This window comes from Chaetodon auriga, chromosome 21 (assembly GCF_051107435.1).
Source record: "Chaetodon auriga isolate fChaAug3 chromosome 21, fChaAug3.hap1, whole genome shotgun sequence".
Lineage (NCBI taxonomy): Eukaryota > Metazoa > Chordata > Actinopteri > Chaetodontiformes > Chaetodontidae > Chaetodon > Chaetodon auriga.
Window position 1 is genome coordinate 6971592 of NC_135094.1, and position 24229 is coordinate 6995820.

Sequence of the window (24229 nt, forward strand, 5' to 3'; positions counted from 1 at the left end):
CCCGCTGCTCTCGGATCAGCTGCACCGGACGGATCTGCGTCTCCAGCTGTGTGGCTCCAGTCCCGCAGGCAGGGTCGGCCATGTTGTTGTGTGGGGGTTGATGTAAGTTTAAGTAGTAGGAAGTAGAGGCGACAAAGAGCTGGGACACTTACGGACCTCACTTTTTTTTTTTTTTTTTTTTTTTTTTTTTTAAATCCCTGTCATGCTGCTGCCGCTGGATTCATCCTCTCTGACAACAATGAGCGTCTCCTCCGCCATCCTCTCACACAGCAGCGCCGCTCTCATTTAACTTCACTAATTCTGCTCTGCTGGATGCATGAAGTGAGGATGAAGGCGGTTCGGTCCCGGTTGGAATAACTCTGATTTTTTTTCTTTCTTTCCTGGATCTGATCGAAGGTGGGGGGAAAAGGGAGCGAACCCAGAAGAAGGACGCGGATTTGTTGAAGGTAAAAAATCCCAAATGAAGCGGGTCTTTGTCAGAGCAGCAGGATTAGATAAGGATGGGCCGAAACGCAGCTGCTCGCCTGTCTGACCTGTCATCAACAAAGGAATGAAGCTGCCTCATGATCACACTAATATATACCTGTGTGCAGGTTGTAGTCTGCGCTGCAGTTCTTCCTGCAAACTGTGTATTAATCCTCAGAGCGTTTTTAAATGGGCAGAAACACACAGCATGTGCTTTAAGTCCCACAGGAATATTAGTGCAACCACATCCTACAGCAGATAAACACTTCAAAGTAGGGCAAGGTCACAAGACCACAGATGTTTTACAGTGTAACAGCATTACAGTCATTTAAATATGTTGAATAGTTCATAATAGCTGGTTTAATTCGCATGAATGTGAAGCTTAACTCGTCATTGAAGATATATGGTTAAAAAGGTTAAAAGTCAAAACATGTAATTGATGATATGAGTCTTTTTTTTTTATCATGTATGATTTCATCACAGTTTTCAGGATGTTTCCCTCTTATGATATTAATTTAAAGTCACATTGGCTCCAGGACTGTTAGACAGACACAAGAGGCAGAAAGTGCCACCTCATCATTTCAAATATCAAACCCAATCTTTGACTCATGCTGATTCAGATTGTTGTCAGAGAGTTGAGGAGGAGGAGGAGGAGGAGGACGAGGAGGAGGAGGTTCAGGCCCTTTTGGCACTGCTGTCAGTCTGAATTCAAACTGGTCGAACAGCTGAGTCACAGATTGTGTCTCCCGCACTTTGTTATCATTCGTGTAGTTGTACTTTTCCGGGTTGAGGGGCTGAGGATCGTCCTCAGTGTGTGGCAAGCCCGGCTTAAGTAAACTGACTCCACATTGTGTCACATAAAGGATGCAGCTCATCCTGCACTTTTTGCACAACTGAGACTGAATCATTGCTGGTGTAAATCCTTATAAGGGCTGGTGAACGTGGAGTGAAGCAAGTTAAAGGGGAATACCGCCATTTCTCAGAGGTATGTCATTAAAATGAGGCGCCACGCCTCAGCCAGCACCCCGGAAAGGTTGAAATCCCTGGTCATATACCTAAGAGATAAGACAAGCCTGTATTTACCTCACAGTGGGGACATTTACAGCAGCAAAGCAGAGTGTAATGGTGTCAAACATGAGTAAAAAAGCAAGATATGATAAATAAGTACACAATATAGGAAGTAAAAAAGATTTAAATCTCTGCTCATATGACTCACTGTTTCCAGTTCTAAGTTATAAGGCTCAGTTCAGGATGTTCAGACTCGCCAAATATGGATCCAGTTTACAGATTCTTCGATCCAAGACCAGAACGGCTGCGTGGAACGTATTTAAATTAACTTTATTTAACGAACCATGAGTCAGAGAGGCGGAGAAAGGATGTAAATGATAGAATAACGTTGACAAAAAAACAAAAACTGTTGCGTAATTAGAGATCCCCAAACAGCTTAATAAGGTCAGTGTCAAGCTGGCGGCAATCTGGTGTTTGAGGTCGCTGCAACAAAGTCACTGTGCCATTTAATCTGTAAGGAGCAGCTGATTTTATATCACAAATTCTGATTTTCTGTCTTTCCAGCTTCGGGAAACGCTGTCAGTTCAAAGCTGCTGACTGATGCTTCTAGAGCAGAGAATGAAAAAGGCGTTTACCTGAGCGGCAGCGAGCAGGGCAGCAAACACCCACCTGCTCCAGCAGCACCTCTATGAAACACTGGTAGCTGTATGATCTGCCCCTGAAAATGAAGTGTTTTTTGTAAGATTTTCCTAAAATTGAAGTCAGTAATATTTGACAAACATAAGCGAAACAAGGACAGAAAGGACTTCCTGTGTCGTCGTGTTAAATCTTGATCGGGTTCACCGTTTTTCTGGTCAAGATGTACCTGTGGGTTTGGCCCAGAGAAAACAGCCTAATCCAGTCTTTCACTCTGTTAGATGTTGGCTGTTCAAACACTCGGCCCTGGATGATTGCAGACACACTGAGGTTCCCGAAATAGCTCACACCTAGCCAAGACTCAGGTGCCGTATTCAGGTATTCCCATAAGAGCCGTTATTCTAGAAAACGTGTGATGTCTGGCAGCACAGTAACTCACACGAGCGCAGCAGAAAGCTCAGGTTTACTGATCACATTAACTCAAATTCTAAAGACAGCTGAGGAATTAAGCTGCTATGTTTCAAAGTGAAACGGTCAAGGACCCTCAAGTCCCTCCATTCATTTCCACCGCGGTTAATATTTCTCGAATCGAACAGCTTCACAAGTCATTTCTTGCCTTCAGACTGTTGTACGCCTCGGTTTTATTTGAGCATGCTCTCAGCAGAGCTCTACACCCGGTGCAGTGTAAATCTCATTAGGAGCCATTTATTGATGTTTCTGTAGAGCTGTGAGGCTTCACATCCGAAACATCACATGACATTCCTCCAGACCCAGTTTTAACCCGTTGGCATTGGAGGAATGTGGGAGATGGTGGCAGGCAGCATCTGTTGCAGATCTGAGGCCCAGTAAAGCTCCAGAGACCCTCCCCGTCTTGCAGCCGCAGCGTCAGCCGCTGACAGCTGTCCGACGGGATGTTGGGCAGGGTTTCACTCCAACCTGATGGCTGATGGATGGAGGAACTCCACCATTGTACCACTCATGACCGCCATCCGGCCGAATGTCGACTTCATCACAGTCTAGATGATCGAAACCCCAGCGGAGTGGAGGCTGTTTAAACAAGTGAGATGCTAAAACAGACCAAAACATATCCGAGAATCAGGGTTTAGTTTATTTATAATGCATGATATGCAAATGAGAGATTTGAAATGCATCTGTTCAGTCACTCTCGAGTGAAAAGTGCATCTATTTAATCAGTTTGCAAGCTCTGGAGCAGATAACACACAGTTTGCTGTTGTTTAATAATGAATACTTCACAAACACATTTTGTATTGTAAATTTTCCAATTCGATTCCATCAGTATTACTTTAAATTGTGTCTCTCTTATCTCAATAATACTCTAAAAAACACAAATATGGAAGGTTTTCCTAATGATTATTAAGTGTCAACCATGCAACAGTCCAAAAAAGTGTTAAGAAAATGGAGAAATCCTCACTTTTGAGGAGCTCTGATCAGTCATAATGCACAGGCTTACATTCAGATTGGTCCATAAAGAAAGCTTCATATAATTTGTGTGTAAGGCCACAAGTAATGGCTCTTTTTATTAAACGTTCAGAAGGCTTGTTTTGTCCATCTAACATCCTGAAAGCCAAAAGTAATCAATTCAAATGAAATGAAACACAGGAAAGCAACAAATCCGATTAAGTGTCTGTCAGTCTGCGACTCGATTAATCAACCAGTGTTGCTTTCTTTGCCCTAACTTGAGTGCATTAAATCTAAAGGCATCTCTTTGTTTGTGACCACCAGAACTGTAAATGTGGGCCTTCACGTAATCCTGCAGCGTCAGCGCACTCAACTAAACTAATGTCTCTGCAGCCTTCTTTAAAATTCTGAACCATGACCGCCGCAAGCTCCCAAACTTCTTCATCATTCCGGCTATCGGCGAGCGTGAGAGAGACAAAACTGAGCTCTCGTCTGTCTTATCAGCACGTCGTGAAGCTCGGGAGGAATTCTCACACTGTGGCTGAAGCAGGGGGGGGAAGGAAAGCGTAGGCAGGTCGCTGATAAGGAGAGCGCAGGTTAGCGTTATCACTGTAACAGGAGAATATGTACAGTTTTGATTTCATAGCTTTAGTTTGAAGAGCTCAGATGAATGTTTTTCTCCCACAGCTGATGACGGAAACGCTCTGTTGTTGGTTTAGCGTGCAGAGCTCTCTCCAAGCCTCTGCTAAAGGTCTCACAGAGGCATGCATTGATTGGAATCAGGACAATATGAGCAAACACAGGTAATAATAGTGAGGGTACGCCTCTGTTAAAACTGTGTGTTCGAGCTGGAACCAAGCAGGGACAAGGGAGGTCAAGGGTCACAAGGAAGCTCAGATGTTCCTGGAGGACTCTGTCCCTCAGGGGGAACATCTGGAGGCTTCTCAGACATCAACCAGTACATTTAGTTTTTGTTTTTTATGTATTTCCTGTAATATTTTTTGGCTTGCTGCTACGCCTCTTGCAAGAAATGTATTTGTCTATATTGGCGATGTTGGATGTTTGGATAATTCATAACAGCAAGTACAAAAACTCAACTTGCTTTAGAGGATTAATCAATTATTTCCATAAACAAATAAGCCTTTTAGCCATTTTTTATGCAAAAGAGTGAAATAGTTGCTGTTTTCAGCGTCTCAAATGTGAGAGTTTGATGTTTTTCTTTGTCGTAAAGGATAGTAAACTGAGTATCTTTAGGTTTTGGACTGTTGGTCAGACAAAATAAGACATCTGAAGATGTCATCTGTGGGAACTTTTAGCAGGAATCTTTCACAAAACAGTCGTTTAGTAGAGAAAATACTGTCTGTTCCAGCCCAGTCTGCAGGCTTTCAGTTACTGACATGAAATCAGAAAATTTACTGCCGTAGCTAACCAAATCCTGCCAGTTCCAAAAGATAATAATCCTTTTCAAAATGTCCGCGAGCTGCTGTGTTAGTGTTCACCCTCCAGCTAACGGCTGGGATAGTTATCATATCTGCGGCAGGTCTGTCTGATGAAGTGTCCTTGAGCAAGACACTGAATCCCTTCCAGCTATCAGTTCTACAGTAGCTAATAGAGCAGTGTGACCTCCCTGGAGGAGGACTATTAAACAAAGATCGTATCTAGTCTGTGGCACGTCAAAGAGTTTTTTGCACAAAAGATGAGGAAAATCTAAGCAGTGACAAAAAAAGTTATCCAAGGTTTTTGTGCTCTTATTTCAAATACTTCACTCTGAAGAAAAGGCCTCTGCCAGCACTGAATAAAAGAACACACCTCTTTGTTTTTAAGATTTCACAGTCGTGTTGGCTGAAGAGAGACACGTTTCTGCCTGTGGCGGATCATTTCAAACAGTCTGTTCCAAATCACAATGCTTTGATTGAAGCTGAATGAGAAGTCAGACTTACTTTGTCCTCATTTTGTCTCTCTTATCTGTCAGAACGGAGGAGCGCCAAGACAATAGCGCCACGCCTTTCCAATCAGATAGAGGAAGGGGCCTCGGTATATGCATGTTTGTATTTTGTGACGACGTGTAAGCTTCCTCTTGTAAACTCTTCACCTTCCTTTCTCATTGTTTCTGAGAGGCTCTAACTGGTGCAACTGGGAGTCCTCCCGAGGTTTGCATGCAATGTGCTGTTGTAGGTCATGCTATCATCCTGGGGGCAGCGGGATGTTGCCGGCAATAAGAATAAGCTTCTATAATTAGCAGCACAGCAGATTTTCCTTGTGGTTTCAAGGCTCTGCTGCTCAGGAATGATCAGAACTGAATAGACTTGGCTGGAAAAGACAGTGAGGTTTGACATTTAAGATCCAGCCTTGCTGAGTCTCTCTGCACAGTTTTGGACTTCTTTATAAGATTAGATGTGACACTTTGTGGCCATAAAGGCCACACGAGCCGTATTTGTTGCATCATTTTTCGCCTCATCCAGGGTTGCTGCATTCTCACTTTGCAGTCTGAGGTGTGGACAAAGCCCAGGGTGTCATTATGTGACAGCTGGCTGGTTTCCCCAATATGACTCTGATAGAGGGTCAGATGAGCCGATTCAGAGGCTCCAGGCAAAGCCGGTCTGCATTGTATCCTCACGGCCAAGAGTCAGTAAGAGCCCTCCAACAGAGATCCCCCTCAGCCCTGAAACACATCTCACTGTAGTGCTTTTCAGACGAATGCAACAAATATTGAAGGTCGCTCCAGGCCAAAACGACCACGTGCAGGTGGAGACTGGGGCCAGCACTGTTTCAGCTCCAGGCCCTGGTGGTCACTCCTTTTTTTTGTTTTTTGTTTTCTGTTATTATCTTCTTAGGGTAAATCCTCCATCCTCATAATCCTCCTAGTAGCTCAAGCTGGTCGAGTTGGCACTGGCTGTCCAGTTGCCCCCTCCCTCATTCGACCAACCTGCTGTTTCCCTCTGTGGTTCTCCATCAGACTAGAATCTAAAGCATTTTCTTTATGCCCACACGGCCGCTAATGGGAATTTTATCTGAGTTACTCTGTTGCTTTGCAGTGCTCGACCCTGGATGTGGTGGGAATCTTAGATATTGTGTTTTTATGTGCATAAAAGGCAAGGATTTACCATATTTTCTAAATTTCCCCCAAAGAATTCATTTCATCCAAGTTTTAGCTCCTAGTAAAGATGGAGGACCGTATATCATGTGTCCAGCTTCGCTCTGTTAATGCAAATATGACCAGGGAACAGGTGTGTATGTACACACCCTGTCTGCCAGATAAGCTCTGAAGCTCTGCTTTCCAGTGGGAGCGTCTGTGTGTTTGCAACTGTGCTTCAGAGACATTTACTGCATATTAGGGTAACCACCAGCACTTATTTGAATCCTTGATTGATCTGTTTTCTAAATGCTAACATACTGAAAAACAGGTGTTTTTTGGAGCATTTCACACTTTTCCCAGTCTTTTGTTGCTCCTGTCCCGACTTGACTGAAACGTGTCGCTGGCATGAAATTCAGAATAAGCAGATATTAACAAAAATCTGTGAAGCTGATGAGTCAAGCATTAAATATATCATCTTTTTACTGGTTTCAATTGAGTGTATGTTAAAAAGGACTAACAAGTTACCACTTTAACCGCTCCAGTTCCCCACAAGGACAGACTTTCAAAATGTAGTTAAATGAGTTTGATCACCTTTACTCCTTAGAAAAAGAGACATTATGCATGATTATTAATCAAAGTTCTTGTGCAGTGTGAAGGTAAATGACAATATACTAATGTGGTGTTTTACTTTGACATCCAAGGACTTGAGTTCTCTTTAAAAGGCTCCATAAGTTCAGCTCAGTATTTGCGCAGTCGTGATCATTTTGGAAGAGTGATGTCACTTTCATGAAACGGCTGATGCCTCGTTTTTGGAAGGGAAAAACATCCTCTCTTTAAAGTGCAAATATTCCTGGGACGCCGTCCAGTGTTTAACAGCGTGGTAAGTTCATTGCTGAGCCATCGAGCCAGGCTCTCGTCTGTCTGATGATGAAACACAAGCCCACCATAGTTGACTAAGCCGCTGAGTGGAGACCTCTGCTTTCCGTGACACTGGTTCTGTCTCGAGGTTGAAGGAAAGTTTGGCTCGGAAAAAGCCTTTTTTCCATGCCAACATTCTCGGCATATTGGCTCCAGATCTAACATCTGAGATTAGATTTATTGCCGTATTCCTCTGCATACGTTTTTAAGAAATCAGCTTCCTTTTGACACATTTCCAGTGACTGGTCACTCATGAAATGGTTTCGTAGAAGTCGACCAGTGCGCAGCACGAGCCGTAACCTGCAATTTAACCGGTTGTACGGTTTTATTTGAGCAAAGCGTTCTGAATCTTTGGAAGGTTTCTGTGGTTTGTCCCCATTTTGTTGATTTCCTTGGCAGTTCAGCCGGAGAACTCGATGAACTCTCAATTACGCCCCTCCTTCTCCGATGCGGAAAAAATCCCTCCCACCTCGAAACATCAAGGCCACTGTTCCAAAATCAGTGAAAGGTGTATTACTGCACCAGCAGATCCTCCTCTGTGTCACCGATGCACGACTGTGACCCTGTAATTCACTGAACTGCTGCCGTGTCGCTCCTGTCACCAGCTGTGCCACAAAGCTGCCCAGTAGCACCACGTTTGTATCGTCTGCGTTCATCCTCCACACCTTCTCCACACTGAACAAAAGCTCATATTTCACTTCAATCCTCTATTGTTTTACTGTCTTGTAATGTGTCGACGCCAATTAACCAAGTCCAACTCCTCGAGCAGCTGTTGTTCTTGGCGAATGAAAACGTCCAGATCTCCCCGAGCTCAGACTTCTTTACAAGCGTGTCTGATTGTCTCCACATTTTCCAGCCCTTCACCTCACAAAAGAATGCCTCAGTGTGACTCCGGCCAAGTTGTGTTAGGAGGAGGAATGACAGCCTCGCACATGGAGACACACCGATGTTTTAAATCTTGTAGCGTGGTCCGGCTGAGGCGTGGAAGGACTATGAGGCAATGAGCCCCTGGGTACAGCCATGTTCAAGACTCTCCTCCCCTCCTGCATAGAGGAAAAATACCCAGACTGTACATGTGATACTCTGCAGGTGAACCAGAACCTCACTGTTTTTAGTCGTTTTGTGTCTCTTTGTTTATGTTTCGCATCTCTTTGTGGTCAATTCAAGTCTCTTTGGGGTCATTTTGCTTCTCATTTGACAGCCACTTCATACAGAGGCTGTCACACAGGGACACCATGACCCCTCGGGCCCCTGGGCCTGTGTCCTCTGGGCCTTTTTAGTCATTTCTCCATGGGCTGAGGTCTCTCAATAAGGCAGAAATGTAGAACAAAGCTCTGATGCTGCAAATAACTCTTATTTTTTTCCATTTCAAGGCAGAATGGCTTCAGACTGACTTTAATCTGTCATTTGGACGTGAACATTACGTGATCTCTTTATCGAACAGTGACATGTAATAGATCACAACAGTAAAAAATGATAATGACCGTTTCATCCGTCCGTTTTACGCTCGTCATTCTTCAAACATGCATGCACCATTGAATCTATGCGTGTGAGTCAAGCAATTCGAAGCGGATTTAACCATATGTCCCAGTTACCACTTGGCTTATAGTCTTAGTCTTTGCAACAACAACAACAAAATGACTCACATATTAATATCAGGTCATTAAATTTTCATTTCATAAGGCATGTCCTACAGGCCTTATGTTGCAATCGTTAATCCTGCACCTCCCTTGGCCCTTCACTTTATTTATGGATAATCATTGTGAGTCATGAATTGGATTCTGTATTCTTCAATCTTCTGGCATTAAATTGACGGTTTTGGGTTGTGTCTGTCCAGGCTGGCGAGACGATGGGCTGCATAAAGAGCAAAGAGGACAAGGGTCCTACGATGAAGTATCGGCCAGAAAATTCCTCGGTGTCAGACCCCAACGCCACCGCCACCACACCTCACATAGGTCACTACGGTCCGGATCCCACCCAGCTGCAGCAGAATCAAGCCCCCTCCTCCTCATCAGGCTCTGGGGCTGTAAACTTCAACCACACCCTCACGCCGTTTGGCGGCTCCTCATCTGCCATGACTCCCTTTGGAGGGGCGTCGTCCTCCTTCTCCGGTCCTGTGTCCAACTCCTTCTCTGGTGCTGTCTCGAGTGAGTAGTGTTTTTTGTCAGATGTCATTGTAATGCTGATAAAGGTCTTCAAGGAGAGCGTCTTCATATTCATGCTCAGTACACATTGTTCATTGCTGACCACATTTTTAATGCTAACCGTTGGGTTTTCAGTTTTTGAATGTATTTTTCGTATCTTTAATTTATGACCAAACATCTGCAAAAATGACATTGCCATTTTTCTACTTTATGTTTAGTGCTAAGCAACAAATGTTACAATGCCAACACAGGCTGAACTAAGATGTTGATTGTGGTCAGTATACCAACCAAACATTAGCATGTTAGCATGTTCACTGTGAGAATGTTAGCATGCTGTTGTTAGCGTGGAGCTCGATGGAAGGCAGCGCCCACATAAGTAGAGCCTCTGTGATTTGTCAGCATGGCTGTGGACTCCTGTTTCATCCAGTTTTGTCTTTTTTGTTGTGTGGTACACGACTGTCTAACCAGTCTGCATGGCCACATGACCGTAAGTGACAAAATGTCAGAGCTAGCATAACGTTAACTGTGTTAGCTGCGGAGAGTGGTCATGTAAAGTCTAAGAGCTTCGTATTACAGTAAACAGTAAATGGGCTAAAACATGTAAACATGTACTTAACACCGATCTTCACTCGGTCACTATGCTGATCCGACATGTAGGTGTCGCGGCTAATGCCCCAGTCATTGTTGTTTTAACTAGCTTTTGCTTGTTAGATTTAACACAGGTCCCGCGATCAACTCTGATAAACGTGCCTGAGCAGCTTACAGTGATCCTGAGAGCACAGAGATGAGATTGAACCCTCCTGTTTCAGTGGGATTTAGGTTGTAATCCTCCCCCATGTTGGATTATCTGCTCTCAGAGGGGGGGGGTGAAGGTGGCACTGCCATGGCATTTGCTTTCTACAGGAGATAATGAGATTACTGTTGACAGCATTGTTGTCAGTGGTGGGTATATGAATGTCATCTGTTTGGAAGTGTGGCTGCACAGTAGGCACAGTGTTTGCAGGATGTTGGCATGGGATGGAGCGACGAGTTCATTTATACCAGAATTGACTGTCTTGTAATATTTAATTTGAGCTCATGCCAACACCCTGTACCAACATGTTTCATACTTGTAGATTATGAGGGAAATTATTCTATTAAAAACAGGTTTGATGTATTGACTGTCCTTTGGCTTCTGTCTGTCTTTGCAGAGTCTCATCACGGTCATATTTCCATGCAGAGGAAGTACTCATTCTTATGAATTACAAGCCAAAGAAAATCAATACAGTATGAGCTCTCGGACCTTGGGGAGACAGATTTATCCACTTTAATTGGCCATTAAACAGTCACACACACAAGCAAACCTGCTGTGTCCTGATATGGTCCCTCTGCAGCATCATGATGTCCTCTGCTGCTCTTATGTGTTTACTCACTTTTAAAAGCTCACAAGCTGTTTAATCAATACGCATGGGCCTGTTGTTGTGTTTTCAGGTGGCGTTACGTTCTTCGTGGCCTTGTATGACTATGAAGCTCGGACATCAGATGATCTTTCGTTTAAAAAAGGAGACCGCTTCCAGATCATCAACAATACGTAAGCGTCTTCCTCGTCTCTCCGGTGCAGCAGGGGTGACGAGATGCCTCGCTTTCACACTGTCATCCCAAACTGCACCTGTTCCTTGTGTATCTGGATTCATGAATGAGTTTGATTGCAACTTGTTTCCTGAAGCTGGCTTTCTGCACAGTGCTGCGAATTCTTTTATTTCATTCATGCTGTGGCAAAGTTGTCGCCTGAGGTTATAGCATTGTGATGTAAAGTAGATTAGTCTCATTCAGCCCCCAGTGTGACCATGTTTTCCACTCCCACCTCACATGCTCACAGTTTTTGCATCAAATATGGAGGCTTAAATAAATGCAAGGACAATTTTAAACCTTTAAATTACTGATTATTAACAATTATTAACCAGTTTTTCATCCAGAATATCAGTCATAGCAGGATGTACCAGGCCCTGGTTGAGTGTTAAATGAACGAGTCATTTGTTTCATCTCTCCTGTGTCATTGTCCTCCTGCAGAGAAGGAGACTGGTGGGAGGCTCGCTCCATCAACACCGGGAGGAAAGGCTACATCCCGAGCAATTACGTGGCCCCTGCTGACTCCATCCAGGCTGAAGAGTAAGGCCCTCTTATAGCCTCATTACTCCGTCTACAGCGACTGTACCAGGAGACTAATGACACTGGTGTGATCTGATCTCACTTGCAACAAGCACACAGTCCAAATATTAACAGCTTCACAAACCAGATTAAGCTTCAGAACGTGATTTTGATGTTCTAAGCAACGACATCTAGTGACACTGACTGATTTTCAGCATCTGAGTCACCGCTCAACGTGTTGAGTTTGGCAGGTTTTTTTATGTCAATGCTTTCTATTCATAGGTGGTACTTTGGTAAAATGGGACGCAAAGATGCAGAGAGGCTGCTGCTGAATCCAGGGAACCATCGAGGAACTTTCCTGGTGCGAGAAAGTGAAACTACTAAAGGTGATGATTGTTTTTTTAATAAACAGAGTGGCAGAATATGAGACATCATTGAAAGATAACTGGGAATTTCCAGCAGTAAAAAATAGTCATGGAACCAGCGTCTTGCAGCTTTTACAGGCATCACGGGGTCCAATCATTGACACTCTTCTTTAGACGGATGAAGAACATTTCCCTCGTCTCCTCCAGGTGCTTATTCTCTCTCCATACGAGACTGGGATGAAGCCAAAGGAGACAATGTGAAACACTACAAGATCCGCAAGCTTGACAGCGGGGGATACTACATCACCACACGGGCGCAGTTTGACACCTTGCAGAAGCTCGTCAAACACTACACAGGTATGTCACGTGCAGTGTTTTCGGCTGGCCCTCTTTTTCTGCCTTCACTCATTCATTATTCATCGCAGTCTTTCATCACACCTGGAAATTACTCTCAGTCACGCCCGCCGCTCTGTGCCACCACGCGTGTTCCTGTGATACCTGCAATAAGCCCCAGACTGTTACCAAGGGAGATGAATAGCCTGTAATTTTAATAACAGTTGGTGGCGCAGTTATGATTCTGAGCCTCCCTCCTCATCTTCAGCCCGAGGAAGGTTGAGGTTAAAGGTTTTGTTGTGTTAAAAAGCCACTTCATCTCGTTTATATTTCCTCACAGTTAGCATAACAGTATAAATTCATCCACATCAAATGGCATGAATCGATGCATGAAAGAGACTGGCTTTAAAAAGCTGCATCCTGCTGGTTCAAAGGCTCATGTGGGCGTGTGTGGCACTGCTGGGCGTAATGTAGCGTTTTCATCTCCGCGTCTCGCTTTATCACAGAGCACGCCGACGGGCTTTGCCACAGGCTGACCACGGTGTGCCCCACAGTCAAGCCTCAGACCCAGGGGCTTGCTAAAGATGCCTGGGAGATCCCCCGGGAGTCCCTGCGACTGGAGCTCAAACTGGGCCAGGGCTGCTTCGGAGAAGTCTGGATGGGTAAGAGCGAGGCAGACAATACACGCAGGAACATGCTGAGAAAATTCTGTCTGTTGTTGTGCATTTGTTTAGCGTTCAGTCGTAATTAATGTAGATGTGGAAACACAAGATCAGCCCAGATTTACTCAGGAAATGCAGACATCATGCGCATAAATTGAACACACACAAACACTCTGAAGCCTGTATTTATTGTGTCTATTTTTGTCCAAACTGGGGAATTATCCACTTCCTGCAGTCGCTTCCTCTGTTTGTTGTATTCTGTCTGTCTCCAGAGATCATCTCACTCAGGAGGACCAGACAAATCTATTTGTTCCCTTTTGAACCGCGGGCGTGCATTCGCTCATCCCAGAGACATTTTTGCGAGGAGCGCATGCATGACAGCACATGTCTGAGCAATTACAAGACCTAATTAATGATATTGTCCTGCTCCCACCCCATTAACAACACTGATTACCCCTGCGGCCTGTGGGCGTTTTCTCCCCCTGTCTTTGTCTCTGCAGGCACATGGAACGGCACAACTAAGGTGGCCATAAAGACGCTGAAGCCGGGCACCATGTCGCCTGAGGCCTTCCTCCAAGAGGCTCAGATCATGAAGAAGCTCAGACACGACAAACTGGTGCCTCTCTATGCTGTGGTGTCTGAGGAGCCCATTTATATCGTCACAGAGTACATGGCCAAAGGTACACTCAGATACCTGAAACATACCTGAAAAGCTATTACAAGCTTCAGACTGGCATATTTGATTAGCAATTAAACTGATTTTCTGGGAACCCTTTGCCCTGGGGAGTAACAAGACTCAGCTGTTTCCTGTTACTTGACACTGACGAGGTCTATTTTTAAAGAAAAGCAAAACAACATCAAGCCTTTAGAGACTTTTCAGGCACCAAATTGAGGCAAGGCGCTGATGTCAGATATACGCCTGGTGATTTCCTTAAAGGAAAAATGTAAATTTTTACGGTGTTTTAATTAATATGCTGTTACATATTGAAAGTCCTTGAAGGTCCCTTGTGGTTCCCGGAGGCCTGAAACTGGGATGTTTAATTGAAAACTGCAGTAGTTTTGTGGGAGGCTTTCGTAGCGTCAGCTGCAATGCGTTTTTTTTTTCAGGCTTTTATGAGTAATTAGATTTATGTGTGTGTAAATGTTAACTCTATGACATACGCCTCCGTGTGTGTGCATGCGTGTCTAAATGCCTGCATCTTGCTGATCCGCTGTGTGTTGTGATCTCATAGAGCAACTGCTGTAGTATTTTCCACCGTTCTGCTGCTCTTCCTGCAGAAAACACTCCTCTGATAGGCACTAAAGGAACACTAGTGGTTAGATGCCACTATGAATAGCATACCAATTCACTGCAAAGCTTCATTTAATATTCACTTTAATTTTCCAACTAGGATATGGTGAAGACCCAGGCCTAAATTGAAATATGTAACATGTCATATAGCAGTACATTAGTATGCAGGTGGTATCGCGGGCCTTTTATTGCCTCTCCAGTATATCTTGGCTGTCCTGCATTTATGACTTCTGTTTCTGTGTTTATAGGAAGCTTGCTGGACTTCCTCAAAGAGGGTGACGGCAAATTCCTGAAGCTCCCCTTGCTGGTGGACATGGCCGCACAGGTGAGACAAACCAAATATCTGCATTTTTGTTTCGCGAGAGCAGAATCTGTGTCAGTGAATCATTCTTTTAAGCTCTATTTTAAGCCTGTGGTTTTAAAAAAAGATCGACAGCCTCGGGTAAACATGTCTTCCTCTCCCAGATTTGGCCCGCTTTGCTTTTGTTCTGTCGATATTAGCCTCCCCTTTGTGCCTGACAGAGGGCTGGATGAGAGGAGTGCGAGAAGCTAAAAATTGTTTGGCGAAGCAGCCGTCGTGAGATGCTGTCAAATGTTTTGTTTGTAGATCGCTGACGGCATGGCTTTCATCGAGAGGATGAACTACATCCACCGGGACCTGCGTGCCGCTAACATTCTCGTGGGAGACAACCTGGTGTGCAAGATCGCTGACTTTGGTCTGGCCAGGTTGATAGAGGACAATGAGTACACGGCGAGGCAAGGTGGGCACACACACACACACACACACACACACACACACACACACACACACACACAGACTGTGTGAGTCACAGGTGAATGAGGCATCCGGGTCGAAATGGACAGAGCAGTGACCTCACAGCAAGGGCGACTCCCTGTTGTCTCCTATCATGGTGAATTAGGTTAATGGTGGAAACCAGATGCTCCTGTTCTCTCTGATTAGTTGCACTTTTCACACGCTGGGAGAATTCAGCTCACTCGAGTGTCTGCTCCTTAAAGGGCTGCTTCACCCAGATTACAACCTTACCTGTAGCGGCATCTAAGTGGAGGAGTTTTGTTGTATTTACTTATTTCTGCCTCCAACCTAGGATCCAACCAGACTTCAAATAAAGGTTGAAGGTAGGAGCTGGACTATAAAAACAGCACTGGACAGCAATTTCAATATATAGTCAAATCAGAAACAGTGGACCAAACACTCTGAGTCCACAGCCACATGAGTTAATATCATCAAGCCAGCGAGCCCCCACAGACCCACCGAACCAGGAGAGGCGCCACAGCTCTAGACCCAACACTTATCCAGCAACTTTTGGAGACTGCTAGAATCAAGGCTGCCAACATTAGTTTTTAAAAAATAACCCATTTTTCTAGTCTTTTTTGTATTACATTCTATTAAGGATTAAGAGGCTAGCTTGGTTAGCATCGCAGAAAAACTCCGGCCGTAAAAAAGAATAACTGCAGATGATGCTCCGACGAGGATCATCGGAGAGAACATAAAAGATGCTCGTCAATAGTTTCTCAGTCACAGATCTGACAAAAGGCTGAGAGGAACGACGTTAGCTTAGCTGCTGCAGGGCTGTGACAGCAGTGCTGTCGGCAGAACAGGAGATGAATGAACTTTAGTGTCAGGTGGGATGTTTATGATGCTCAAAGCACTGAAAAGGTTGTGTTTAAAATATTCAGAGGCAACATCTCTTTCCAGTCCCGGTGTTACTTTGATTTATCCACTGATGTCTGGAATTTACAAAAAGACAATGAAAACTGCTCACGGCGAGATTTTTGGATTACTTCTCTTTACCAAAATATGATCTACTGTTTCAAGCTGATGACAAAGAAACATTTCCAAAGAACATAATGTCATGTTTGAGCACGTGGAAACTCACTCTAGAGACCTTGTTTTACCATGAGTGATCCTTTAAACACAAGATCCTTAATAATGTCCTTTATTCTCAACTGCATCCCTTAAATCGTAAATTTGAGCCTTGCAGGACTTTTCTTTGAGCTGCTTTTACAAGCCTGTATGAACCAGAATACCAAAATAATGATGTGATCTCAATGATGTCATCGTGGGTCACTTTGGTCATCATGATTTCCTGGAAACGAGGCATGAAATGAAGGCCTGCGCCCTCTAGTGGAATCAACTCACCCCCCTTCTCTCCATCACATACAGGAGCCAAATTCCCCATTAAATGGACGGCCCCCGAGGCTGCTCTGTACGGCCGCTTCACCATCAAGTCAGACGTCTGGTCCTTTGGGATCTTACTCACCGAGCTCGTCACCAAAGGCAGAGTGCCCTATCCAGGTAAGTGACAGTGACAGCAGACGCGCACACACACACTCACACTCGCCGGTGGTGGCGAAAGAAATGTTCAAACTGCTGTCGGAGGGCGGTGACTCACGGCCGGAGTTATCAGCTTTCAGTCTGTCAGCAGACGTCAAGCTGGCGTGCTCGTTAATGTCGGAGGATGAAGCGAAGCTGTCTGACATTGTCTGCGCTGGTTGTTTATGCCTCTGCAGGGGGAACAGTGACACCCACGCACACACACACGCACGCACATTTGAGATTAGATGGGACCATCTGGTGGAGGACGATCAGGAGATTGAACACCACTCTTGTTTATAACCATCTGCCAGACTGATATTGCCCTGGGGAGCGGTGCCTGCAGTGTTTTGCACCAAATTCACACAGCTCCGCTTTCTATCAGATGTAGCCCTGAAAGCACCAATAGATCAGTCCATCGAGGGGAAGATAAAAAAAATATTTTGATAATTGTTTTAACGAATAATTGGACCTTTTGGGAAATACGCACATTCACGTTCGTGCAGGAAGTTAGACGAGAAGGTCGCTACTCTCTCACGTCTGTGCGCTAAATATGAAGATACAGCTTTGCAGCCCGTTAACTCGGCTCAGCATAAAGACCAGAAACAGGAGTAAATGGTTAGCCTGGCTCTGTCCAAAGGTAACAAAATCTGCCTATCAGCATCTCCAGAGATCACTGTTCAACACGTTATGTCTCATTTGTTTAGTCCGTCCAAAAACTGAAGTGTAAGAATGACAGTGTGGTTTTAGGGATCCACTTTAGATAACACCACCCCCCTTTCCTTATGACGATAACGCGTTCCCTTTGGCCCCTGTCACGGCAACGCTAGCTAGCTAATCCTGGTCTTATTTGTACACCAATAAACAGTAAATTCATCAAAGTCATTCCCCCATATTGCTATTTTCCAAGCTATAGATAATGTACCGTCAATACTTGACCCAAAGTGTTCACTCAGAGTCCTTCAGAATTAACGCTTCACATTACTCAACACCAGACACCAACTGAATAAATATAGAAAATGATCAATAACTTCAGCCCTAATCTGATCTATAGTTTGGCAAACATACACACGAACCCCTTCGAGTTTCCTTCTCTCATTTGTGTCGTTACCATTCCTCTTTTTTTATTCTAGCAACCTAAAAAAAGCCTGAAAAGTGATTAAAAGCTCTGACGGTCCTTTGTGTCTCGTGTCTCCCCCTCAGGCATGGTGAACCGGGAGGTGCTGGAGCAGGTGGAGCGAGGCTACCGCATGCCCTGCCCCCAGGGGTGCCCCGAGTCCCTGCACGAGATGATGAAGCTCTGCTGGAAGAAAGATCCGGACGAGAGGCCCACTTTCGAGTACCTCCAGTCCTTCCTAGAGGACTATTTCACGGCCACAGAGCCGCAGTACCAACCTGGAGAGAACCTATAGCTGCCTGGACTCGAGCAGACCTGCTTCATGGCAGAGAGAAGACTGAGCTCTTAATTATTCGACTATAAAAAGTCGACTGGAAACCAGGCCAACCAGTCGCACAAACCACTACTCGCTCTACCCACTCTTGCTTTTTCGTCTTTGCTTTCAGCGTCCACCACCATTTCATTTTCATTTTTTGTTTTGATTCATGGTACTAAAAGTCTTAGCTGTGTGAAATGTTTGAATTTTAACGTGGATTTTACAACAATGTACAGCAATGACTGAGCTAGAGTCCATTTCAGCTCTGTTTTAAACACGCTGCCGTGTATCGCTGTGAAGTACTGTGATAATACCTCGCAGCAGAATAACATATTGTAGAAAAGCAGTCCAACTGTTGGGGCTTTTATGTGGTCTAACGTGGAGATCTCACGCTCCGCTTGCCTCCATATAGTATTGGTTTGTGGTGAATTGGTGAATTATGCATCAAAACAATAAATTATTAACAGAGATAATATATTAAAGTGATAGGGAGAAGCTCTCAGGGGGCTGATGGTCATCATCACAGTCCGTTTGACGGTGAATATTTAAAAGTAAATCCCACACAGCTTAACCTTAGGTACATTTCATCAGCCACATTTCTTTATTTCTCACAAATGGATGACTGGAGTGAGACTGTGACTTGTTTTTTTCTGCCTTTCTAATCTTCTGCAATGCATTTTTTTAAATATTATGTTCTTTGTTCCTTTGCTATCATAAGATTTTATTATCGCAATTTATTCATATCACATGGATGCGGTTTTACAGCATCGTCTGGAGACTTCCCCAACTGTCCATCATCATGCAGAAATCTCTGATGAGGTTTTTGTCATAATGCTTTCTGTCCCTCGCTGCCCGGGTTGTATAATCTCACTGTGATCACTACAGAGATGTGCTTACACAAAGACAGCCTGTATAACAGGTCAGTGAGTTAAACGGTGATGAGTCTCGTGGACTTGTGGCTTCTTGCCGAGCCGGACTGACTCATCACACATGAAATTTCTGCCAACAGGAAGATTTTACAGACTATAAAACTCTTTCCGAAAGTGGAAATCATGATGAAAGCCACCAGATGAGTTGGGAACAACCATTTTATCTTCTAAAATGTGACTGATGAAGAACTTCGGACTCTTTTATGTTCACGAATCTGAGGTGGCTCCACAAAGACTGTTTGTATTGCAGTGATTACAGTTTTTTACAGTGATTTTATCTTTGCATTTTGCTCCTGTATCGACTCACTGGGACAGTATTATCATGGGAATAACACTAATTGACGCCTGGGCTTGCAAAGAAGGGCTCTGTTATTATAAAATCCTCATTTTATAAGATGATTAATAAAAGATTGTGAAATTCAGGCCTAGTTGGGAGGGAGGTAGTGGGTGGAGACTAATCTGAGCGAATCTGTACAATAAAAACGTGATTTTACAGTCCAGTATTTTATTTTATTTTATTTTATTTTTTTCTAAACTGGATGATTTGATTTGTCTCTTTAAACTGGAAAATGATTAAACCAGTGACAGGCTGAGGTGGGTGGGCTCAGCTTCTGCAGGTCAGTTAAGAGGAAACTACTCCAAACAAATGTTGTATCAGGGCCAAAATGTCGCACAAAATTGTTGATTTGACAGTCAGGGATGTGAGATTCCCGACGTCTTTGGAGCAACACGGCTCAGATGCAATGGTAAGGAAGTCGCTCCAGCTAAGAATCAAGATTCATGTGTTCACATTTGGACTGAACTGGCGTAAAGTGTGAGACCTTTCTTCGCTGTAACTTTCCACACTGCAGCACACTGACCCGGATTATTCGGCCGCATATGTGGTCATCGACACGGACTGCGCGTTGAAAGGCTTCGGCCTCACATTCACTTTGGGAAAAGGGACGGAGATTGGTAAGATTTGCGCAAGAGAGGCCATGATCCCCCGAAACGCACCTTTATGACGCGACCAGCTCAAAGGCACGAGCTGTTTATTGCAATGTTGCAGATACGTTCAAGTGCTCAAAATAGACTCCGAATTTTGAATTCCCTCATCGAACTTCTTGCAAATTCCAATAAATGAATTTGTAAATTGGACGAAATCGTCGTTGGCTGAAACAGTAATTATATATGCATCAGCTAATGAAATTAAATGCCAAAATGCTACTGTTTTATTGATAAACTTTAGTGACATGCACAGTATTCAACAGAAATAACTAGCCTGTACTTCGCTCGTACAAGCAGAGCAAAAACATTAACACAAAAAATACAGAAACAAAAATATCATTGTGGCAAATAAACTATTTAATAACGAAATGTTACATGTTTGTCTGGAGAAAGTTCCCATGATTCCGACTGTACGGGAAGGTAACACATCATTTCTCACGTGCCTGTCTGCACAGTTGGGCCACACACCGCCATCTTGTGGTAATGGAAAAACAACACAATCGATTTTAGTTTCGCCTCAAACACTAAACTATTACAACTGAGTCAAGTCCAGTAAAGTTATTTAACAGTAATGGTGTTTGTATTAAAGTTGTAAAGCTTTGTTGAGCTTTCATCCTTAAAGAGGATGATTTTTATCGATTGTAACCCCGCAGTGGTGCGTGCTGTGGAGGCCCTGGCAGGACTGGTTGTTGGGAAAACCTTGGAGGAGATTGTGAGCGACTTCCGTGGATTTTATCGCCTCCTGACCAGTGATGGCCAGATGAGATGGGTAAGAACAAGAAAAGAAAAATGGCTCTTAATTAACATTAACATTAACATTAACGTTATCTTTCACGGTCACAGCACCTTGGTGTACTTGAGCATGGAGAGTGATTCACATCCTCTTATCAATGATTCCTTTATTCTCATTTCAATGAGATACTGGCTTCTGTCTCCTCACCCAGAACATTATGATTCACGACACTAAATTAAATCCAAAAAATAAGAGCCACATAAATCCTGTTTGGTCAATGTAAAGCCGCTGCTGCTCAATGTCCTCTGGCCAAAGTCTTGATTTGGACTGATGGGCCAAGACAGATAAACAAATCCAGGTTTTTCAAGAAGTGGCAGGTGTGTGCAGAAGAGGCCCTTCAGATAACAAAAAAAAAGCTATTTATAACTGTGCAAAAGTGGTCAAATTTTTTTCAACTGTGCCCACCAACTCTGGTCTGGAGCAGCTCGGCCCGGAGAAGGGAGTGATCCACCTGGCCACTGCTGCAGTCCTGAACGCTGTGTGGGACCTGTGGGCGAGAGCGGAGGGCAAGGTGAGAGCGGCATTATTAGAAAAACACCTTTTCCCTCCATGAGTGCAACACCCCATGACTCACAGCCTGTTGTCACTGTTTTCCTGCAGCCGCTGTGGAAGCTCCTCGTTGACATGGTGAGTCACAGGAACTGTAGATCCTCGGTTTTTCAGATGTGATCACAATAGAAACAGCATGTCTGATATGTGCCAATTCAGGATCCCAAGCAGATTGTCTCCTGCATTGACTTCAGATACATCACCGATGTGCTCACAGAGGAGGAGGCTCTAGGTGAGGCCGGTTTATGACGTGCAGCGTATGTCTGGTACAGTTTGGGTAACGGGATCCCTTCTTCTGTAGTCAGAGCCACAGACTCGTTCTGCTTCTCTTTTTCTCATTCAGACATACTTGTGAAAGCACAGGAGGGCAAGCTACAGAGAGGTGAGCACGCTGAAAAGACTCATTAATTACATGGCTGAATGGGATTTTACAGAACAAAATTGCCTCTTTAGAAACTAACAGGGGTGCTTTTAGCTTGCATAACATCCCCCTGCACTCAGTGATTGCTCTATTAAAACACACTTCTCCTCCTCTGCCAGAGCATCAAATGCTGAACGAGGGTTATCCTGCCTACACCACCTCCTGCGCATGGATCGGATACTCAGACCAGCAGCTCAAACAGGTCTCCAGGCTCTCAAACACATCATTTCTCAGTCTGGACAAATCCTATCCAAATAGCCACTGTACTGTATGTGAGTTGTGTGTTTGTGCAGCTCTGCGCAGATGCGCTGAAGAGCGGCTGGACCAAGTTCAAGGTGAAAGTCGGCGCTGATCTTCAGGATGACATACGCAGGTGCCGCCTGATAAGGCAGATGATTGGACCAAATAACACGTTGGTATGGTTGTTTTGGCCCCCACCGTTGTATTTACATTGGGAAATTTTACAGCATACCAAAGTGTTTCTGTGGTAGATGATCGATGCCAACCAGAGATGGGACGTAGCCGAGGCCATCAGCTGGGTGTCTTGCCTGGCTGAGTTCAGACCTCTGTGGATCGAGGAGCCCACGTCTCCAGATGACATCCTGGGTCACGCTGTCATCTCCAAGGCGAGAGAGAAGTTTGAATTTACAGCCTGTTTGCTTCCCACTGTTTATTTTTTCAATTCATTTCAGTTTATGTCCTTTTGTAGTTGGTTTATGTCCCTTGTTGTCTTCATTTTGCATCTTTTCGTGGTTGTCTTGTGTCTCTTTCTTAGTTGTTCTGTGCTTCTTTGTGGTCTTTTTAAAGTTGCTTTGCTCCCTTTTGTTGTCATTTTGTCTCTTTGTGGTTGTTGTACATGTCTTTAACATGATTTTGCGTCTCTTTGTAGTCACTTTTCATCCCTTGGTGGTCATGCTTGTCTCTAGTCATTTTGCATCCTGTTCTAGTGGTTTTGTATGCGTTTTGAAGTTTTGTGCCTCTGTGCCCAGTAGGCCCCTTCAGTAATCCATCCATGGTTTGAAGGCTGATAAAAGATATTTGATTTTGTTGTTTTAGGCTTTGGCTCCACTTGGGATTGGAGTGGCAACAGGAGAGCAGGTCAGAGTTTGTTCTAGCGTACATATAAACTGACTGATATTTGTAGTATTTATAGGTAACATGGGTAACCGTCTCCTCTCCAGTGTCACAACAGGGTGATGTTTAAGCAGTTCCTCCAGGCCTCGGCCCTGCAGTTTGTTCAGATAGACAGCTGTCGGCTGGGCAGTGTCAACGAGAACCTGGCTGTGCTGTTGATGGCTCACAAGTTCCAGGGTACAACTCATGAAACCACAAATCACACAAGAGTGAAGTATGGAGCGGCAAAAGGGACTTAAAGGTTATCAGATGAGTCGAAGATATAAGTGATTAATAAACAATGTATCAAAATTTCTTCTATTTATCTCCCACTAGTTCATTTCATCTTTCATCTTTGTTTCCATTTGTATTCAGTCATATTTCTGATGCATCTGAAAACCTCTCACTTCCCTTTTTCAGTTTCAGAGCTCCATAGCATCATCATACCCAGAGTGTAATGAAAACATGCCTCTAATGCACATACTATGGTTTTTCACCCAGTGCCAGTTTGTCCTCACGCCGGAGGAGTCGGTCTCTGTGAGCTCGTCCAGCATCTGATTCTGTTTGACTACATCTGTGTTTCTGGAAGTCTCAGCGACCGGTATGAGCAGGATTTGTTTTCGTCACCTGTCGGATCTCTTGACTGTACCTGATAAGCACATCATCATCATCATCATCATCAGCATCAGTTTTTCTGTTCTGCTTATTTTCTCCCTTCCAGAATGTGTGAATATGTAGATCACCTGCATGAACACTTCACCAGTCCTGTGGTGATTCATGACGCCCACTACATGCCCCCCAAGGTAAGATGAAACACAGATGCAAAATATCACTTGAAAAAAAAAAAAAAAAAATCATCTCTGCATCGCTCTGAAAAGCCAATGTCGCTTCTTTACATCGACATTTGTTGCTTCAGGCTGCTCGTTTGAGTACGTGTGCTCATTGTTCTCAGGAACCAGGATATTCTTGTGAGATGCTGGAATCGTCAGTGCAGAGACACCAGTACCCTGAAGGAGCTGTATGGAGGCTGCACACAAACAAATGACTGCAACATTAAGGCTTTTAGGCTCCAGATTAGACTCGGCTAAGTGACTAATTAGCTGTAATCATTTTAAACTGCTGGAGTAGAAGTGCAGCACACGCTGTTAAATTCAGACTTTTGTCATATTAAACTGTGCTTTGCTGCTGGGCTCCTGCTGGGCAAATAACAATTCTGAACAAGCTG

At 44.2% G+C, this 24229-nt stretch overlaps 2 protein-coding genes across 3 annotated transcripts; both read left to right on the top strand.

The window, feature by feature from the left end:
- Positions 1-191: 191 nt before the first annotated feature.
- On the top strand, positions 192-19642 carry LOC143339708 (tyrosine-protein kinase yes-like). Its single transcript, XM_076761103.1, has 12 exons — positions 192-446; positions 9360-9669; positions 11137-11236; positions 11716-11814; positions 12076-12179; positions 12366-12515; positions 12998-13153; positions 13654-13833; positions 14693-14769; positions 15052-15205; positions 16630-16761; positions 17983-19642. The coding sequence occupies exons 2-12, from the start codon at positions 9372-9374 to the stop codon at positions 18189-18191; spliced, it is 1659 nt and encodes a 552-aa protein (XP_076617218.1). The 5' UTR covers positions 192-446; positions 9360-9371; the 3' UTR covers positions 18192-19642.
- A 39-nt stretch (positions 19643-19681) lies between these two features.
- enosf1 (enolase superfamily member 1) lies at positions 19682-24229 on the top strand. Of its 2 annotated transcripts, none has more exons than XM_076761106.1 (15): positions 19682-19887; positions 19993-20095; positions 20782-20897; positions 21346-21432; positions 21522-21548; positions 21630-21702; positions 21814-21852; positions 22011-22093; positions 22185-22307; positions 22383-22517; positions 22948-22989; positions 23073-23202; positions 23506-23605; positions 23726-23807; positions 23957-24229. In XM_076761106.1, exons 1-15 carry the CDS (start codon positions 19807-19809, stop codon positions 24047-24049), a joined length of 1314 nt encoding a protein of 437 aa, XP_076617221.1. In that variant the 5' UTR covers positions 19682-19806; the 3' UTR covers positions 24050-24229. The 2 variants fall into 2 exon arrangements, with proteins under 2 accessions (XP_076617221.1, XP_076617222.1); XM_076761107.1 differs by having other exon boundaries at positions 19722-19887; positions 20782-21276; positions 21361-21432.

Excerpts from the sequence above, each read along its gene's own strand:
- LOC143339708 (XM_076761103.1), top strand. The coding sequence starts at position 9,372 with ATGGGCTGCATAAAGAGCAAAGAGGACAAGGGTCCTACGATGAAGTAT. Across the intron at positions 12,516-12,997 it reads GCTCGTCAAACACTACACAG|AGCACGCCGACGGGCTTTGC; the intron begins GTATGTCACGTG and ends GCTTTATCACAG. Across the intron at positions 13,834-14,692 it reads CACAGAGTACATGGCCAAAG|GAAGCTTGCTGGACTTCCTC; the intron begins GTACACTCAGAT and ends CTGTGTTTATAG.
- enosf1 (XM_076761106.1), top strand. The coding sequence starts at position 19,807 with ATGTCGCACAAAATTGTTGATTTGACAGTCAGGGATGTGAGATTCCCG. Across the intron at positions 22,990-23,072 it reads GAGTGGCAACAGGAGAGCAG|TGTCACAACAGGGTGATGTT; the intron begins GTCAGAGTTTGT and ends TCTCCTCTCCAG. Across the intron at positions 23,606-23,725 it reads TCTGGAAGTCTCAGCGACCG|AATGTGTGAATATGTAGATC; the intron begins GTATGAGCAGGA and ends TCTCCCTTCCAG.